General features: G+C 45.1%; 1 protein-coding gene across 1 annotated transcript; it reads left to right on the forward strand.

Moving 5' to 3' along the window:
* Nucleotides 1-2943: 2943 nt before the first annotated feature.
* Nucleotides 2944-4769, forward strand: LOC100193585 (uncharacterized). The gene has a single exon (NM_001138692.1). The coding sequence runs from the start codon at nucleotides 3063-3065 to the stop codon at nucleotides 3723-3725; it is 663 nt and encodes a 220-aa protein (NP_001132164.1). The 5' UTR covers nucleotides 2944-3062; the 3' UTR covers nucleotides 3726-4769.
* The last annotated feature ends 14246 nt before the right edge of the window (nucleotides 4770-19015 follow it).

Consider the following 19015-nt stretch of genomic DNA (forward strand, 5'->3'; position numbering starts at 1 on the left):
TAATCTATTTAGGTGTTATGTACGTGCTTGCTCTTGTATTTGATGTGCCAATAGAAGGTTGGTGACTTGTTTACCTAGACCCAAAACTAGGCCATGTTCTTATTTAGTGAACCATGACCCAAAGTTGATTTTTCCGTTATCCCTCCATGACCAGACTCATGCAAATGCATGTTTGCATAATTTCTTTATCCAACACAAGATGTGCATGGGCTTAAAGCTAGGATCTCGAGTCCGTGTTCTCGCTATTTAATCTGTGAGATTTTAGTTGTCATATTTCCATCTTAGACCATGCCCTTGTTCGATTGGCACAAGCTGATGTCCCTTATCCAGTTTACTTGTTCTTAAGGATCGCCATGTTGCTTTATCAACCTAACCCAGGAAAGACATGCCCGATCATTTTCTTGAGTTTGATGCCTTTGGTTTCCTCATATCTATCGAAGGCATATTAACTTAATCTTATGATTGTTTTCCCCTCCGTATCTAATCAGATACTAATCCTTGACCTTGTAATCTCTATGATGGGCATAGAAATATGCTTGGGGTTGAATTAACAGTCTCCCGTCATACTCCCTTCATCAACCAATTTAGGTTATGGCCATGTCTTGTTCATTTCATCAGTCCATGATCTACTTGGCTCTCTACTTGTAATTATTCTTACAGGTGGAGTCTCTTTATATATTGTTACCCTTGCTCAATCCATTTGTGCCACGTAAGATTTCCTATTAATTACGTCTGGCAATGGTGTTATGACTAAAACCGATGGCACCGCGATGAAACCGAGGGCCTCCTGTGGGTGCACACACATGGTTGCACTACTTGGCACGCGCTGGTATCACAGTTAGTAGTCATAATCCATTATGAGACTATATCGATATGTTGTCTCTGCACAAACTATTCTTACCATGTGAGATTCATTATTGGTGCCAGTTCGATAATGGTGTCTCGATTAATGAATTATGGTACCGCCGTGAAACTGAGAGCCCCTTGTGAATGTACACGCAAGGTTATACTGCTTAGCGCATGTTGGTACTGAGGTCTCTAGTCATGATCCATTGTGGAACTACACTGATGTGTGATCTTCCGTGGACTCCTCCCTTGAAACAATTTTTTGTGCTGTTTGCTGAAACAATCAAACAACCTATGCCATCACTATTGGATCAAAAGAGTATATAACTCTGATGTGTTCCTTAAGTAAAGTTCTTACCAATTCAGAAGTCTTCATTAAAAATGGAGATTGATTTTCCCTGCTGCTCAGATGCAGGAATTTGTTCATTCGCTCTCTTATTTAATCCATGTATTCCCTAACCAAGTCAGTTCATCTCGCATGAAGAAATGGATGAACAACTTGACCAAATGGATTTCTACCCAAATGCATGTCCTTTTGCTAGCAAATGTGAACTCTTAACCCTTGGCTTACCGATAGTACTAACAGGACCTGCTCAATGTCAAAGGTAGTTAAACAAGTTGGTTTACTAACTTGTAGCTACATTGTGAACAATGGTTGAGTTTAGAGATCGTTTTGTCGAGTTGTTTAAACTCACTTTTGTACAACCCCTCTTAAGGAAGTGTTTATAAGAATCAAGATTAAGTCAGCCAATAACCACCTAATTATCGCTCTAGTCATGCCTCGATCGCCTCACGTGTGCTTTTCCAGCATGTGTGATCAAGTCGAGCCATGCCTAGTGCTTGATAAAATGGATTAGACACGAAGTCAGCAATTACAGATCCTTTCGCTGGTGATTTTTCGAGTCTATCATTTTCTTGGACTTGGATTCTCTGGCTAACACGAGTTAACTATGATGTTGTTCGACATTCACACTCATCTCGTGTGCTATGAACTTACCGTGACCACTTGTTGGTAAACCTCTTTCTATGTGTTTTACCCGAGAGGTTGCAACTAATTATATTTGGGTAAAGTCGCATATCTACCGCTCGCCCAACAGACTCAGATAGTACAGTGTCATCAGAAAAAGCAAACTGCACACATGGAACCTTATGTGTTCTTCTGGCAGACATCGTCTCTATTGTTGGACATCTCTAAATTAGCTTAAGGCGATATATGTTATGTCCACTAGAGAAACAACATCCTGAGGCACTCGCCTTCGCTCAGGACTGTCTTATGATTATCACTGATATGGACAGGAGTTACATTATTCTCTACTCTTAAAAGTCTTTCGTTCCGAATCTCGGGACGAGATTCTTTTAAGGGGGAGGGTTGTAACACCCCCGGTGTTTATCGTCTGCTCGACCACGAGTGCAGACTTTAACACATAATAGCGGCGAAATTTGTTTTGGTTCAACTAAATCGAATGTCTAATAAATATAGAACCAGATATCGTTGAGTTTGATCCGTCGACATCGGGCAAAAACTCAGCCTTGTAATTTTGCCCCAAGCCAATTTATTTAGAATTCGACGAATAAAGTTTTCAGCGCAAATTATCGAAGCCAAAATCAGTTTAATTCGGTATGTTATTTCTCGCCTAGATCCAAATCTTCAGATATAGCTAACTGGTAAAAATTCATGTGATTCCGAGAGTAATCACCAAATTAGATTCTATTTAAATTTTTGTATCCGATAGTATTTTAATCCAACCCATTTATGTCTCTTTTAAACCCTAATCCTAGAATACATATTTATCTGTGCTAATAAAAGGAAAAAAAAATCATTTTTCCCCTTTCTGCAAGCGCTCGGCTCTTGATATTTTCCCTCAGCCATTCAGCCGATGTACTCGTCTCTCTCTGTTCAGTTACGTGCAGTGGCTCAAATTTTTTTGGAGCAACCATCCTCATCCTCCCACTCTCTGATTTTTCAGTCGTCATCCTCATCTTCCCTTGCGTAGAAAAATCTGGTCGCCACTGTGCTTTGACTTGACAGCTGCTGCTGCTGAGGATTTTTTTTTTTTCTACGTGCGCTCTTATCCTCTCCACGCCACTCAGCGCCTGGGATATTTCCGTCGCCAGCGCTCCGTTCCTGCTCCCGTGCTGCCGCTCCTGCCCTCTTCCATGGCGCGTGCCCCATCTCCCTCCTCGCCCCTGGCCCCTCTGCTCGGAGCTCCCTCGCCATGGCCCTGGTCGACGCTCTGCCGGGCCGTGTCTGCCTTGGCTACCGCGCCCATGCCGAACTCTCTCTCCCTCGCGTCTTCCTTCCCCGCGCGCAGCTCGCCTTAGCTCCTGCTCCTTCAGGCTGGCTGCGCGCCCATCCCTCTGCTCGTTCTTCAGGCCGCCGCCCAGCCGAGATTCTCCCTCATCCCCATGGCGCGCTCCTCCTGGTACCGAGCTCGCCCATGGCCACGGGCTGCAGCTCGCCCCATCTCCCTAGCCCCCACGCGCGCGCAGGCTTCCTGCTCGCTCGGCTTCCCTCCTCTCCCTTCCCATGGCCGAGCTCTTCGCTGTTGTCCGTGCGCGCACGCCTGCTCCTCTGTCCGCCCATGGCCGCTGTTCCTTCCCTGGTTGCGGGCGTGCGGCCGGCGTCGAGTCGTCGGACTCATCCTTCCCTTGCTAGCCCATGGAAGCGTGCCCTGCTCCAACTAGGTCCGACCGTGGAGCTCTTCTCTGGTGCCAAGATGCAGTCTGTCTTTCTCAACTTCGCTCTAGCCGTCGGAGCAGTAGCCATGGCTTTCTGTCCTCGGTTTTGGCCGTCTCCTCTGCCTCCAATCTATGGCGCCATCGCGAGCTCGCCAGCCGCCGTTCTCCTTGCCTCCTCACCGGTCGTTGACCTTGCCTAGGCTATCACATCTTCTCGTGCTGTTGTGCGTTTGCTGATGTTTTAGTCATCGCCCAGCTCGCTGATGGCCAGTTCGTTCGCCTTCGATTAGCCCGCCATGACGCCGACGTCTAGCCCTGGCTCCAGTCTCCTCACCACGGAAGCACAACCGCTGCTCAGTGTGTTGATGCCGTATGTGTGGTGCTGTTGTGGGTTGTCGTCGTTCGTCTCCGCGTCGTGTGTAGCAACGTCGCCGATTCCTCCATGGTGCTTATCGTCGAACTTCGCTTCATCGGTCCAAAGTGCTCGACCACGCCTTGACCATGGACATCGTGCGTCCTCGTCACCACCATGGACACAACTTCTCTTCTGTCATTGTGGACACCCCGCTATCCTCGTGTGCCGGTCACCGTCTCTGAGCCTGATTCCGAGATATCGTGTGCCCTACTCCATCTCCCAGCCGTTCCCCGTGCCGTCGATCTGTGCAGCCTTGACGCGCCATCGTCGCTGATAGTTTGCATCTCCTACGTTGTGCCATCCTTGTTCCCTCTGGTCGCGACAACATCCTATTCCACCAGGTCGTCGGGCGCTACTCTCAACTCGCTATGAGGCTTGCTGGGCTTGCCATGTTTTAAAATGTAGTCAAAAATTTGCTTGCAACTGCGGTCTCGTCGTGTCCGTCGGTCTTCAACTTCAGTGATCACTATCATCTTCAACAACAACGTCGTCGTTGTCTCCTTGGTGCTCGTTGCCAACTCTGCTACCCTGTTCTTATCCGCTACCCGCTGAGTGCGTGATGAATAGTTTGAACTGGAGTTTGTCGTCATTCCTCGTCCTCGCCATGGACGAGTCTGCATCTCCGCATGCCGATGTGCCTAGACCGTCAGTCTCGCCCTTGCTGTTGAAAGCATCACCGACGTCCGCGGATAGGTGTGTAGGTGAGTGTTTGAAATATATGTTGTGATCAACGCCATTTTAGTATTCGTGTGGTGATTTACGTCTTTCCTGTGTTCATGTGTTATTCGTGATAATAAGATCATTGAATAAATTAATGGGTTGGTGTGATAATCATTTTCTTAGTATATGTGCGCTTAATAATTATGGCTAGATCTGTTCTCGGGTCGGGGTGTAGTTGTGCTATTGTGTGGCGAAATGAGGTACACCTGCTAGGTCGAACGATTAAATATCGTATTTAACTCATATGTTATACAAGTTAATCCGATGAAATGGCTTAGAAAGCTAGTTATAGTGTTTCTATTCATATTCGGATATTTAGATGTCCGAGGTTAATGAGTTAAGTTTTAATAACCAATTAATGCTTTGCTAGTAGACGTTTTAATTAGTTGGCGGGTTATGCAAAGTCGTCTGGTCGGGTGGTTTAGAAAGTTGATGTGCTTCTATCCTTATTCCAAAAATTAGGTGTTTTAGACTAATGATACTAAGTTTGTTAGCCTTCTAGTATTGAACGTTAGCTAAGGGAGGTAGAGTGTGGGTATAGCTTATCGTTTTCTGTGATGTTGTAAGTTAAATCTGGTAAAACTAGAAGATCGTGATTGTTGTGTTTAGTATGTTATAGGTGTCTAGTGTTTGTGTAAGATTGTGTCGATGTCTTGCTGCTAAGTATTTGATTCTCTTTTCTGTACCATTTGGTTTACTTTATGCTCATACATATGGATTGCACATCTCATTAGGTACGCTAGTTAGTCATGTGATGTGAAGGACAAGAACTGAGTTGACCCCAAGATGATGCAGAGAATGGACATCTCCGCAAGACGAGGTTGTCAGTCGGGCCAACCTGAAGATAGATAAATCAAGCAAGTGCTCGGCTGAGAGATGATCGACAAGCAAGTCTCGTCTAACAAACACTAACCTAGTGTTATTCCAGGCAAGCCCCGGTGCATTATCCCTTTCCTTGTGTTTTAAAATCTTTATCGCCTTATATGGTGCATTAGGTGATAGGAGCTGTGTGCTAAACAATTGATGCATTTCCTTCCTTGGAAAAGTGATCACCATTCCTTGACTCCCTTTTATAAAAATGATTTTTATGATGCTTAGCCTTGCTTTAGAAAAACGAAATGTTTTCTTTTAAAACAAAAGGTGATGCTTCACAGTGGATGGGAATTTTTAGAAAGGAAAGACTTATGATGGTGGATCCATCACGGCCGTGATGGGTTCATCATCTGAAAAGATGTACCTCTGCCAGGTACCAAACTTTGGGTTTTAAATAATAAAGCTGAGACCGGGCGGGTGACTTGCACTAGAAGGAAGTCTCGGTGTAGTGTCTCCGTCTAAGTGTTAAGTGCTACATATGTCGTGTGGTTCGAGATCCCTAGCTGGGTATTAATCGATTTGGGTCACCGTTACTTCTTGGATATGAAGACTTGCTCACTGCCCTACACGTAACAATCCAGTGAACTGAAGGGTTGATAAAAGACGGCTAGTATAAGCCAAGTGCTTGAACTAGGATAGAAATAACTCGTGATGCATGTAACTTTACTTAACCTGACAAGTAAAATGAATTTTTAAGGATCCACTCATAGTAAGCTTTTCTGCAAAAGAGTCTTTGAATCTTAACAAGCTTTACCTTGATTCCCAAAAGCTAGCATATCCTTGAGAGTCTTTTTCCTTAGACAGGTAAGACTTGTGAAAGTACACTTCGTACTCAGGGTTTCCGAACCCATGTTGTTGCAGGTACTAGAATTGTGCTGCTATGGATGGTTTTAAGCACCGGTGGGCACGACCTTCTTATAAGTCTAAGTAACTCTTCTATACTTCTTATTGAGGATGGTCACTTAAGCTAGCATATATTTCTAACTTATAAATAATTTATAACATTTCAAAGTTTATTTCTTTGAATCACTTTTGTAACCACTCCAATAAACATAATGTAAATTTGTTGTAACTTGTAAATTTTTTTGTAATAAAGAAATTCTGCTACAAAATGTTGGTGTGATATTTGTGTTTTCTTGATCTTACGATCATGGTTGTAAGTGGTTTATCCGAGGTCCTTGGGGCACTCGGACGGATCCTGTTAAGTTATCTGGTGCACATGCATAGCCGTCTGAGGTCTTTGAGACAAGGGCAGGTGCATGTGGGCCCAATAACTTGGGAGGTTCTGCCACACTTTATTTGCTAACAGGGCTGTCATTGGTGTCGCAATCTTCGAAAACCCTTCATGAATCGTCGATAATATCCGGCCATTCCAATCAACCTCTTGATTCCCCGAACGTCTGTTAGCACTTTCCAGTTCAGAATGTCTGCCACTTTCTTCGAATTCACAACCAATCCATCTCTGTTTATAATGTGACCCAAGAACAGGACTCCATCAATCCAGAACTCGCACTTGCTCAACTTTGTATACCGCTGGTGCTCTCGCAACCTCTGCAATACCATCTTCAGATTATCCACATGCTCTTCCTCACTTTGAGAATATATGAGAATGTCATCAATGAATACCACCACAAACTTGTCGAGATAATCCATGAACACACTGTTCATCATATTCATGATTAAGGCTGGCGCATTCGTCAGGCCAAAAGACATAATTGTGTACTCCTACAACCCATACTTGGTAATAAATGTCGTCTTCGGGATGTCCGAAAGTAGGATCCTGAGCTGATGATAATCTGACCTCAGATCTATCTTCGAAAACACGTTGTCTCCTCTCATCTGGTCGAACAGATCTTCTATTCTAGGCAGGCGGTACTTGTTCTTGATTGTGACTTCATTCAGAGCTCTGTAATCGATGCACATCCTCCTGGTGCCATCTTTCTTTTTCCATGAACAGGACAGGAGCGCCCCAAGGTGAGATACTTGGTCTGATGTAACCTTTCTCTGACATCTCATCTATCTTCTTCTTGAGCTCCACCAATTCTGGTCTAGATATCATGTATGCTCTTTTATAAATAGGGGTGTTGCCAGGAATAAGCTCTATGGCAAACTCAACTTTCCGCTTAGGTGGCATACTTGGTAGATCTTTAGGGAACACATCCGGAAATTCTGACACAACCTTGATAGCCTCGAGTGGATCGATCTCTTTGTTATCTATAGCCATCTGGTGACAACCTCCTTTCGTTGGCTCAGGAGAGACTAGCTCAGTCACCACTTCCTCTCCAAGTGGGGATACCAACTTCACTGTCCTCTTATCACAGCTGATAACAGCTTGGTACTTATCTAGCCAATTTATCCCTAGGATAACATCTATTCCCTGAGTACCCATCACTATGAGGTTAGCGGGAAACTCTATCCCCCTTATTTCCACACTTACATTCAAGCATACACTATCGGCTCGAACTTTTCCACTGGCTGAATCAATTTGAATTGGTGTTGTCATGTTGGTTATTCGGAGATTATGCGCTTCTACCCATGATGCAGTAATAAATAAATGTGTTGCTCCAGTATCAAATAACACTTCTGCAAGATGGGATTCGACTAGAAACGTATCTACTATCATACCTGGTGTGTTCCTAGACTGCTTTGGCCTCCAGATGGGTTAGCCTACCATGGTTGTAGCGCGTCTAAGCACGATTGCCTGCTCCTTGCTGAGGTACATTCTGCCTTGCGGGGCATTGGGGTGGTGGTGGCAACTGCTGCTAGGGTGCCTCATCTTGCGGTGTCTGCTGCTCTTGCTGGGCACGCCTCCCTCCTCTGCTCCTGTTGTCTAACATCTACGAAAGGCAATCACACATTAGAACCAATCTTGCAAATCTTTCATCATAAGAAAAGGGTTTATAGTTCTTCCAAAACACTAAACAAACAAGCATCTTCACTTACTCCCAACACAAGCAAACACAGCTTCTCAGATAAAGAGGAAAGTAGAGATAAAAAGGCTTCCCAACTAAATAACTAAATTCATTAACATTAACAGCTAAACCAAAATACAGGGGATACCCACACTCTGGCGACAGTCATTACAAAGATACAAATCCATCATAGTTCATCATGACAAGCATAAAAACACAGGATAAGCAAACTATCCTAACTAACTAAGACTGAATAAGGCTAGGACTAAAACTTCTATTTTAAGCATTAACTACAAAATCCAACGCTGATGATCTATGGTTCTAAATTTATCCGGGTCCTACAGTCGGGGTTGCCATAGACATGGTGTCCATGCCGAGGCGAGCGGTAAGGGTGCTGAGTCCCGACGGGGCGGGAGAGCCATCCGCTAGGTGACGGCGCTAGGCACGCTCATCCCGCAACTGGGCGATCTCAGCATGTGCCCTACTCATGCTCGTCTAAAGTGCGGTTTAGCTCCATGTTTAGCACGTCAGCTAGGTTGAATGTGCTGCTCAACCTAGGATTATCCTCACCAACAGGTGAGACAACCACACCTCCAGTACCGCTAGATGGACGGTGGGGGTAATAACTCAGGTCAAGATCATCGGCCACCCCACGAGCATCGAGCCGTAGTGTGAAAGCGCACGCCGTGTAGCATCCTACATGGCCACCTCAGCTGAGTCCCGCTCAGAGATAGAATAATGCTCTGACTAGACCTCCGCACCCCGAAGACCATCCTCCGGACGACACACCAAGCAAGTCGCCTCCCAGCGGTCCAGGTATGCCCCGCGACTGTGCTGGTAGACCACACAATGGTACTCGAAGGACCAAGTGTGCCAGTTAAGTGCATGGTGTGGCAGGGTGTCGAGCGCATCGTGGAAGTGACACCCACGAGCGGCGTCATGAGTGATGGATCGGGAGACCCATCCCTCTGGCTCCTGCTCCTTTGAGAGGTCGATGTTGTGGCTCGAGCTGCTATCATCGCCATCTCCGTCATTAGGGTCTCTTCTAGCAGCTACTCCAGCGACCAGGGCGCCCAGTGGTGGTGCAGGGGGCGCCTCCAGCGGGGGCACAGGAGAGCAATGCCTCGCAGACTCTACCTCCTATTGAGGTGAGGAAGAAGAGTCCTACTGCTCTAGCTCCTGGCGCCGACGCTCCTACTCCTCGTGTAGGCGGTGGTGCAACCTCTCCAAATGGCTAGACAAGCTAGTCACCGGGTGATGAAGCGGGCGCTCCGCAAGACGAGAGGGCAAGAAAGGAATGACTGACTTCCGTGCAGTGCGTCTAAGACGAGCCATCTACAAAAGACACCATAAGCATAAGAGTAAGAACAAAACTACTATGACCAGCAAGTAAACCATAAAAAATATATTAGGAAGTAAAATAAAACAAAATTTTAGCAAGGTATAATATATAGTAGAACATAGAATTGGTCGAGATGACCAACTTTTGAAGTGACACCAAGGTCAAGGTGAGAATATGGGTCTATGATCCTTAGAACCGCCATTCTACTCTAGGTTAGTGGTCCTACAGTCAGCATGGCTTTGATACCACTTATGTCACACCCGGTTTTAGAAGGCAAACCGAATGCGAACCATGTACGTGTCAGGATCAGCAATTCACGTAGACAACAATTTATATAACTAGACTTCATCACGCAATGCTCAAATAATAACATAAGAGTATTAATTTGATTACATCATGATACACGAGACATCCACATAGTCATTAACATAGATCAAAGTGCAAAAACGAAACGTAGCAACACGCGGCCTTCACAAGCAGCCGAGTGGGGGTTTGCCGCTAACCCGCACCTAGAACTCCTCATAATCTTGGAACTCCTGGAAATCCTCCACCACAACTTCATCATGTCCTGAGAAGTGGTTGCAATCTAGACAACCTGGGGTGGTGTTGTAAATCAAGGGCGTGTACACATCAACATACTGAGCAATTGTCCCGTTTGGCTGTGGTGGACTAGCTTTATGTGGGGTTAAGATCAAGCAGTTGCTTTTAGTTGGTCAGGTAATTATTACTAGTAGAGAGATAGGTTTTAGCATTAAACCCAAGTTATTACCCCAAAGTAATCCTTCCAAACGGAAAGAATACCAGAAACCAGAATCATAATCATAATCATCAAAACCGTAATTATCCTCATCATCATTTGTGATCATAGTATCTCTAATCAATGGAGCTCCCAAGGACGCTCATAACTATGAGCACAACTGATATATCAGTTTCATAACACTCTATAGAGGTTGCACACTTTACCCACGAGCCCTGATCCCTTTTTGCCCCGGGCCGATCAAACCCTTAAACACTACCGAGGTGAGAAGGCAAGGTTTCACTACGTAGCCTTTACAAAGATTCCCTAAGGCTGTAGCTGCCTGTTAGGTTTCCTAAATGTACTGCACTCCTCCATAAGGGGCAAACCACCCTCGGCAAAGCGACCCGCATACACCGAGCCCCATTTACGGCACGACGGCGAAGCAAACAACACCTCAATTCCTCTAATTATTTGGCTAAGGGTGTCCCATACCACCCTGATGGCTATACTATTTTCCAGGGTGGTCATCCAATGAACCAGTCCTTACGGAGAGGCACTTGAGAAACCGTTCGAGCCCCCTTAAATGTCACAATGCCATCATCAACCAATGGCACGGTCGACGGTGAGTCGAATTTCACCAGTGGTGGCTACTATTTTCTTCTTGGGTGGCGGCGGCGAACATGGGGACACGACTGGTGCGAAATCCACGGAACAAGGGGAAGCAAGAGAAGGCGGCGGCAAGGCACTTATCAACCCACGCGGTCCATTGAGGCCTGGCGCAAAAATCGCGTGGAGCTACGGCACGATCGGCACTACGGTGGACGCGGCCAGATCAGTTGAGGGGAAGATGACAGAGCGGGTGGCACAAGCGAAAATCTAACGTGCGAGAATGACAAACGGGGTCCCTGTGTCAGTGTGTGTGCACGTGTTGGGCTGCACGGGCGCGGGGGCAAAGTGATTGGGCCGCGCGGTTAATTGGGTCGGCCGAGGTAAAGTGAGCCCAAGTGCAGCTTTCGCCTTTTTCTTTTTTATTTTGTTTTATTTTCTTTCTCTTTCTCTTTCCTTCCTTTTCAAATTTAGATTTAAAATTTGAGTTTATATTTGTGGAGTTCATACTTAGGTTAAATTTAAATAACCAAATCTAATTATTTTATATATTTATTTTATCCCATTTGTATAGTATTTCTTCTCTTTGATCAAATTCTAAAATTTCCTTTAGAACTTAAATTCTAATTTGGGTATCAACATATTTATTTTTTACATTATTTTTATATTGTCACAAAATGCACACAAAATAAAATCCCAGCATGGTGCATGTATTAATTTTGGGTGTCTTTTGTTATTTATTTATTTGTTTAAATGAGGTGTTCACATGGGATGGTGAATGGAGGCAACACACACATAGATAAAGGAAATAATTTCTCCTTTAGTATTCTCTTACAAATTGGGTATTACAAATCCTACCCCCCTTAAAAAGAATCTTGTCCTTGAGATTTAGGAAGGACTAGGGAAAAGATGGGGAAAATCTATGCGAAGCTCTTCTTCTCTCTCCCATGTAGCCTCATCTTCACCATGATGGCTCCATTGCACTTTGCACATCTTTATCACCTTATTTCTCGTAACTCGAGTCAAAGTATCAAGAATCTTGATAGAATATTATGTATAAGTCAAATCACCCTGAACACTAAGCTCTTCCATTGGTAGCTGTTCCTAAGGTACACGGAGACACTTCTTAAGTTGAGACACATGGAATACATTATGCACATCAGATAGATTATCAGGTAGCTCAAGTTAGTATGCCATCTCCCCAACCCGCCTAAAGATTCTTAATGGTCCAATAAAGCGAGGGGATAATTTGCCCTTAACTTTAAATCTCCTCATTCCACAAAGTGGTGACACCTTGAGGTACACATGATCACCTTCCTCAAACTCCAGTTGTCTTCTTCTATTATCAGCGTAGCTCTTTTGCCTGGTTTGAGCTACCCTCAAGTTCTCCCGGATTATACGTACTTGTTCTTCTGCCTCTTGAATAAGCTCGGGCCCAAAGAACTGTCTTTCTCCAGTCTGATCCCAATATAGAGGAGTCCTGCATTTCCTGCCATATAAAGCTTGAAAGGGTGACATCTTTAGACTGGCCTGGTAACTATTATTATATGAGAACTCCGCATACGGTAGACTCTAGTCCCAACTTTCTCCATGCTGAAGGGCACAAGCTCTCAACATCTTCCAATACTTTATCAGTCCTTTCAGTCTGTCCATCAGTCTGAGGGTGATAGGCTGTACTAAAGTTCAACTTCGTATTCATATTCTCATGAAAGCTTCTCTAGAATCTTGAGGTAAACTATGAACCTCGATCAGACACGATGTTCATTGGTACTCCATGTAAACACACAATCCGAGCCATGTATAACTCTACAAGTTGAGAACCTTTATAAGTAGTCTTGACCGGAATGAAGTGTGCCACTTTGGTCAGTCTATCAACAATCACCCATATAGAATTGTATCCTTTTGGGATGTGAGGCAATCCGATAATGAAATCCATACCAATCTCTTCCCACTTCCACTCGGGTATCTTTAGTGGATGCAGTAGTCCAGCTGGCCTCTGGTGTTCAGCCTTAACTCTTTGACACACATCGCACATAGCCACATGTGCAGCCACATCTCTCTTCAATCCATACCACCAATATTTTTGCTTCAAATCCTGATACATCTTAGTACTACCAGGGTGGTTAGAATAATCAGAATCATGGGCTTCCTTCAATATACTCTCACGAAAGCTATCAATCTCAGGAACACATATCCGATCCTTGAACCATACGGTGCCCTGCTCATCCTTCGTGAACTCTAGACCTCTATCTTCCGTAATAAGATCCTTGATCTCTTGTATCTTAGCATCACCAACCTGACCTTCATGGATTTCCTGCTCCAAGGTAGGCTCCACATTAATAGTGACTCCTTCAGTGTGTGTAACAATTCCTAGGTTAAGCCTTCTAAAATCCTCAACAATCTCATTAGGTAGTTGGGCAACAATAGCTGCATGGACGTGTTCCTTCCGACTCAAGGCATCTGCAACCAGATTCTCCTTACCCGAGTGATAGTGAATCTCTAAATCATAATCCTTAATGAGCTCCAACCAATGGCGTTTCCTAAGGTTGAGATCCTTCTGAGTGAATATATACTTCAAACTCTTATGATCAGTGTATACTTGGCACTTGGTTCCCATGATATAATGCCTCCATATCTTTAGTGCATGCACTACGGCTGCTAGTTCTAAGTCATGAGTGGGATAGTTCAACTCATGTTTCCGCAACTGATGAGACGTGTAGGCAATTACGTGTCCTTCTTGCATAAGCACACATCCCAAGCCTTGGCCACATGCATCACAATAAATGTCAAATCCCTTCTGTAGATCTGGCATAACCAACACTGGGGGTGACATCAATTTCTTCTTTAATTGATCAAAGCTATCTTGGCACTTCTTGTCCAACTTAAACTGTGGCGGAACTGCCCGAATTATTCCAACTTAAGTGTCCAAGTCCCGCCTTAGAGGCTAGACCATACTTAAATGGGAATAACCCGTCAATCCCTCGGATCTAGTCCGACACGGCCACTGACAGGATCAAGTACCACAATCTCACTCGAAGGTGAGTCACAGAGCAAATACAATAAAGCATAAAACCATACATGCCATAATGTTAAATTATTACATCACCATCATCATCATCGGAGTTTTTGCAAAAGTACCCATCATTGTTTGAAGTGCAGCGGAATAAAACTAACGATAATTAAACAGAGAGATGGGGAAGCCTGTCCCATCACTCCTCATGCTCCTCCTCAGCCGAGGCAGGGTCCCACTTGACAGTCCAACCCGGTGGCAGGGTGGTCGGCCAAGTTATCCCAGCAACCATCTCCTCCAGAGAACCTGTAAAAATTATGCCACAAGCAAGGCTGAGTATACTAATACTCAGCTAGACTTACCCGGTGTGAGGAGTCTACTCCTCTACCTCTAGACATGCAGCTGTTTGGCTGTGGGGTTTGGTTGCCAAAAGCATTAGCTGAGTTTCTAAATCAAGATTTTAACTTAATCAAAGTTAAGTGTGACTCTCTTAAGGCTAAAAGTGAACTATCTACTCATACATGGTAGCAAGCATTATTAACAATCAACATCTTTTCTCAACTCATCATACTTCCACTTATTACTCAATGCAGTACAATGGATCAAGCAGTCTCATTAGCTGCGAGAAGCAGACGATTCGAATCGAGTTTTTATCCTTGCAAGGTAAACCTAAACACACGACATGCAGGGGCACTCCATCCCCACACACATCAACCGTCCCCATCGATTCCCCGTCAGCAGAGAGGGGCTCACCGCCTTGGCGTATAATGCCTCACTGACCCCGACTGGCCGTCGTGCAGTGACCGCACTTGTACCCACCATAACCGGAATGGGAGACCTCGTCTCAGGTCGCGTGAGGAGGGCAATCTGCTGCCAGGTTCAATCAGGTACTAGGCTTACCGATTTACCATATTTCTCGGCATGTGCTTAGTACGTTCAAACGCTTGACACAGGTATCCGCACGTTAATCCTTATTCCATTTTCCTGTCTCGTAAACAACAAATCCCCATGGATTGTTGTCCACCAACTAGTAATCATGACAGTGTGAAAGTGGGTACAATCAATTCCCTGATCTCGCGCGAGTGCTAGAAAAATCACTCGTCTTCTACCGAGATCCTACTTAAGCAAAGCAACTACTCGACCTGTCATACTAGTATTCATTCAAAAAGGATTCCTGAGATCATGCAACTAGGGTTTCAAACAATTCCTACACGTAAGTGCACAATCAATCCTACAATCATTAGGTGAAGTAAAATAGCATAAATAACAGGTTATGCATAAAACCGGGGCTTGCCTTCCAAAGCAGTGGCAGGCAGGTCCTCTGGTGCAGGCTCGGGTGCGGAATCTGGGGCTACCTCCTGAGCAGCTCCTTGCTCCGGCACGAGGACGTACTCTCCGTCAGCAAGATTACAGTCTATCGAAATGCAATGAACATGTATGTCATGATTATGCAAGATTTAAGAACATTAAGCTAAAGAAACTAAGTCAAGAATTAACTTAGGGTTTCCTGGCTCTGTGGGGCTTCTAGTGGTATACATAGATATAGACTTATTACCTTTTAAGCTTAGGTTTTCCTTTTAGAATAACATAGTGGATTGGTATTGCCTTGATACATTTTAGTGGACAGATTACAAAGGTTTTAGGATAACATTAATTCACATCTTTCATTTTTCTTTCCTTAATTTCCATTTAGGGTTTTTAGTGTAGGTTTGAACTACAACAGGGTTTTAATAATTTCCAAAAATTCTGTAAAAATTACAGTGGGTTGTCACTGGCTATTCTAGCTTGTTTTAAGAATTTGAGGCTTAAAGTATAAAAGTTAGGCTTTAAACCAAAAATAACAAAAGTTAGGTAAAATGGGCCACTTTACACTACACCTTCTAGTTAGGGGTAGGTTCTGTCCTAAAGGTTATTTTTGTTGGCATCCTTTGGTAATAATAGGCCTCTGTGCTAAAAATCACAGAAAACTAAGGGGTGGTTATTTAGTTATGATTTTCTTAAGTTTAATGTCAAAAAGGCACTTTCTACTACCTTATTATTTGAAAAATGCCAAACAGCAGATTTCATATTTTTCTTAGGTTCTTTCTAATAAAACAATAGTTATCCCAAGGGTGGGGGTGTTTTCACCTTGGGGTTATTTTTGTAGAGTTTTTCTAAGTTTCACTTGTTTTATTTAAACAAAAGGGATCTTACTTATTTTACACTAAGACAGGGTATGATATATTTTTCCAGTGAACTATGTTGAATAAATAACCTAACAAAAATAGAGGTACTCTCTGGTTCATTAATTAAATTACATTTTCTATTTTCCTTATCCTTAAGCATATTATAGAATAAGGGGTAAAACTAACTCAAATGGAGTGGACAGAGAGGTTTAACATTTTTAAACAGGTTAGTAGGTAAATATAAACTTCTCCAAATTTTCCTAACCCTAGTCAAATATCCTAACTATTTTTCTTACTATTATTTAGCTTTTGGCCAAAACTAACATTAAATCAGAACTTTTAAGTTTTCCACAGTACCAAGGGGTTTTATATTTTTCTTAAATAGGTTACATTAATTTGAGTCTGACAAAATTGGTTTGACCAAATTTGGATGATTTAAACAGAAGTTATGCATTTTCAAAGTTGCTGTTCAATTTAAAACAAATTTAATTTAAGGGTTTCTGGAAAAACAGTTTACACCGGGGTCCCTGGGTTTAAACTAAATCCACCTTCACAGATCTACCCCCACGCCACTATTCCCCTGTGTCACTGACCTTACACAAAACCCCCTGACCTTTCTTCCCTCTCACCCGCAGTCCTTCCCTTCACTGAAACAGTAACCGCGGGAAAGAAAAGGGCGGCGCGGCTTACCGGCGGCGAGGGAGGTCCGGCGAAGGGTGGGGTCGGCTTGGGGAGACTCTGGCGGTCACGTCGAGGTACGGCTCGGCGTCGGAGGTGGCCGGAATCGCCCGGTCCACGCGTGCAGGCGGGTGTCCTCGTCGGCGGCGAGTATACCGGCCAAACTACGGCGAACTGGCGCAATCCGAGGGTACGGTGAGCATCACGGGGTCACGCAACGACTGTGTGCACAAGGAATCGAAGGATGGTGGAGTGGCTTACCCGGTCCACGTGCTCCGGCGGGGGTGAGAGCTCCGGCGAGCGTGGACTGGCTTCTCCGGCGAAGGAAACTCCGATTCCTTGCTCGGGGAGCCTCACGGAGGTGTGCACAAGCTTCTCCGAGGGCAGGACGGGGTTGGGGATGGCTCTGCTGGCCGGTCTACGGTGGCAGAGGGGTTGGGCGGCCGCGGGCTCGCTGCGCACGGGCAAACGGCGACGAGCTAACTCCGGTGAGGTGTGGAGGGTGTGCGGAAAGGTGTAGCCGAAGCCTGGGAGGGATTTATAAGCTCGGGCGCGGGCCACGGCGCGGGTTTGGCTCGGGCGCGGCGCGGGGCGTGCGAGGGCGTGCGCGAGCGTGCTCTGGCGCGGGCAGAAGGCGTCGAACACGTGGCAGTGAGTTTCTTCCAATGTTCAAACGCTTCCAGAGATCGCAAACGTGCGAATCTCGCCATGAATCCGGCGCAGACCTCCTCCTGGCACCTAGGGCTATCTCACATGTGTGAGTTCCAAGGGATGATACGCCCTAGATAGGGAGATAGACGGGCGCCAAATCTGGCTTGTCTCCCTGCCCGCTCAGCGACAAAATTGATGTCAAGTGTTGTCAAACGTCTGAGTCTCGGTCCCAAATTTTTCCAGGGGGTGCCTTAAGTGGTATAGCACATTTTTGGTATAGAACTCAAGTGGTTTTGGCGCCATCTTCAAAGTGAACACGGCTGGTCTTTGAATTAGGGCTAAAATGTGACTTAGAGGGAAATTGAGAGCTCTAACTCTCTCTCCACTTGGAGATTTGAATTGGGGTTTCTCCAGGGGCCTTTTTGCAATATTTCCCTCCCTTAATTGATGGTTATAATGTTACTTAGGGTTTGGGTAAAAGTTACACATGCTTTGCCCACTTGCTCACTTTCTTTCCCCCCTTACTTAGGGTTTTGGAAGGTAGGGCTTTGGAGAGGTCTAGGGTTCTTCTCCCCCCTTTATCCAAGGTAGTAAGTGTGCAAGGATTAGAGTAATGCTTCTCATGTCATTGGCAACTTGATTAGCACATGAGCTCCAAGGTTCTTATGTGGTGCCCTAAGTCTTTACCCTTGTGAACACAGCTTCTAGTGCCAAAGTGGCTCTAGCCAAGGTAACACCTGGGGTGTTACATAAACTCTCGTCCCTTCTCCAGAAGCGAGGTCATAGGCTTAGCAATCTTAGAAAATCCTTCAATAAATCTCTGAAAATAGCCTGCAAGTACTAAGAAACTCCGAATCTCCGTAACTATAGTGGGTATGCTCCACGCCATTATCTCCTTGACCTTAGCAGGATCCACTTGTCGGTGTTTTGGGTCCGACCGCACACCCGGGGTTGCCCCTCAAGGTGTTTTTAGGAGTAGGAGGGTGTCGACAACTGTAGCAAAATGGTTCGTGCCGATTGCACGAGGAACAGTGGACAAGGTTTACAGGTTCGGGCCGCTTAGAGATGCGTAACACCCTACGTCCTGGTGAGTATGCTTGGTGAATGTGGTTACAAGAGAGCTCTCTGGATTGAGAATACAGAGAGTTGACGTGGGTGGCTAAGTAATAGGGTCGATCGTTCTAAAGGGGTGCCCCCTAGGCCTTATATACTCGACCGTGGGGCAATACATGTGGATATGATAACAACGAGTAGCTAAAAGATAGTGAACTTCTTGAGTTTATCTCCGTGTAATCCTGCCGACTTATCCTCGCATGGCTCCGTTGCATGGGGGCCCCAGCGCGGGAAAGTCGGATCTCTGTTGTGGTCATTCGCTCGAC

The sequence above is a fragment of the Zea mays genome, chromosome 5 (assembly GCF_902167145.1).
Source record: "Zea mays cultivar B73 chromosome 5, Zm-B73-REFERENCE-NAM-5.0, whole genome shotgun sequence".
Classification (NCBI taxonomy): Eukaryota; Viridiplantae; Streptophyta; class Magnoliopsida; order Poales; family Poaceae; genus Zea; species Zea mays.

Coding starts and splice junctions, on each gene's coding strand:
- LOC100193585 (NM_001138692.1), top strand. CDS start 3,063: ATGGCCCTGGTCGACGCTCTGCCGGGCCGTGTCTGCCTTGGCTACCGC.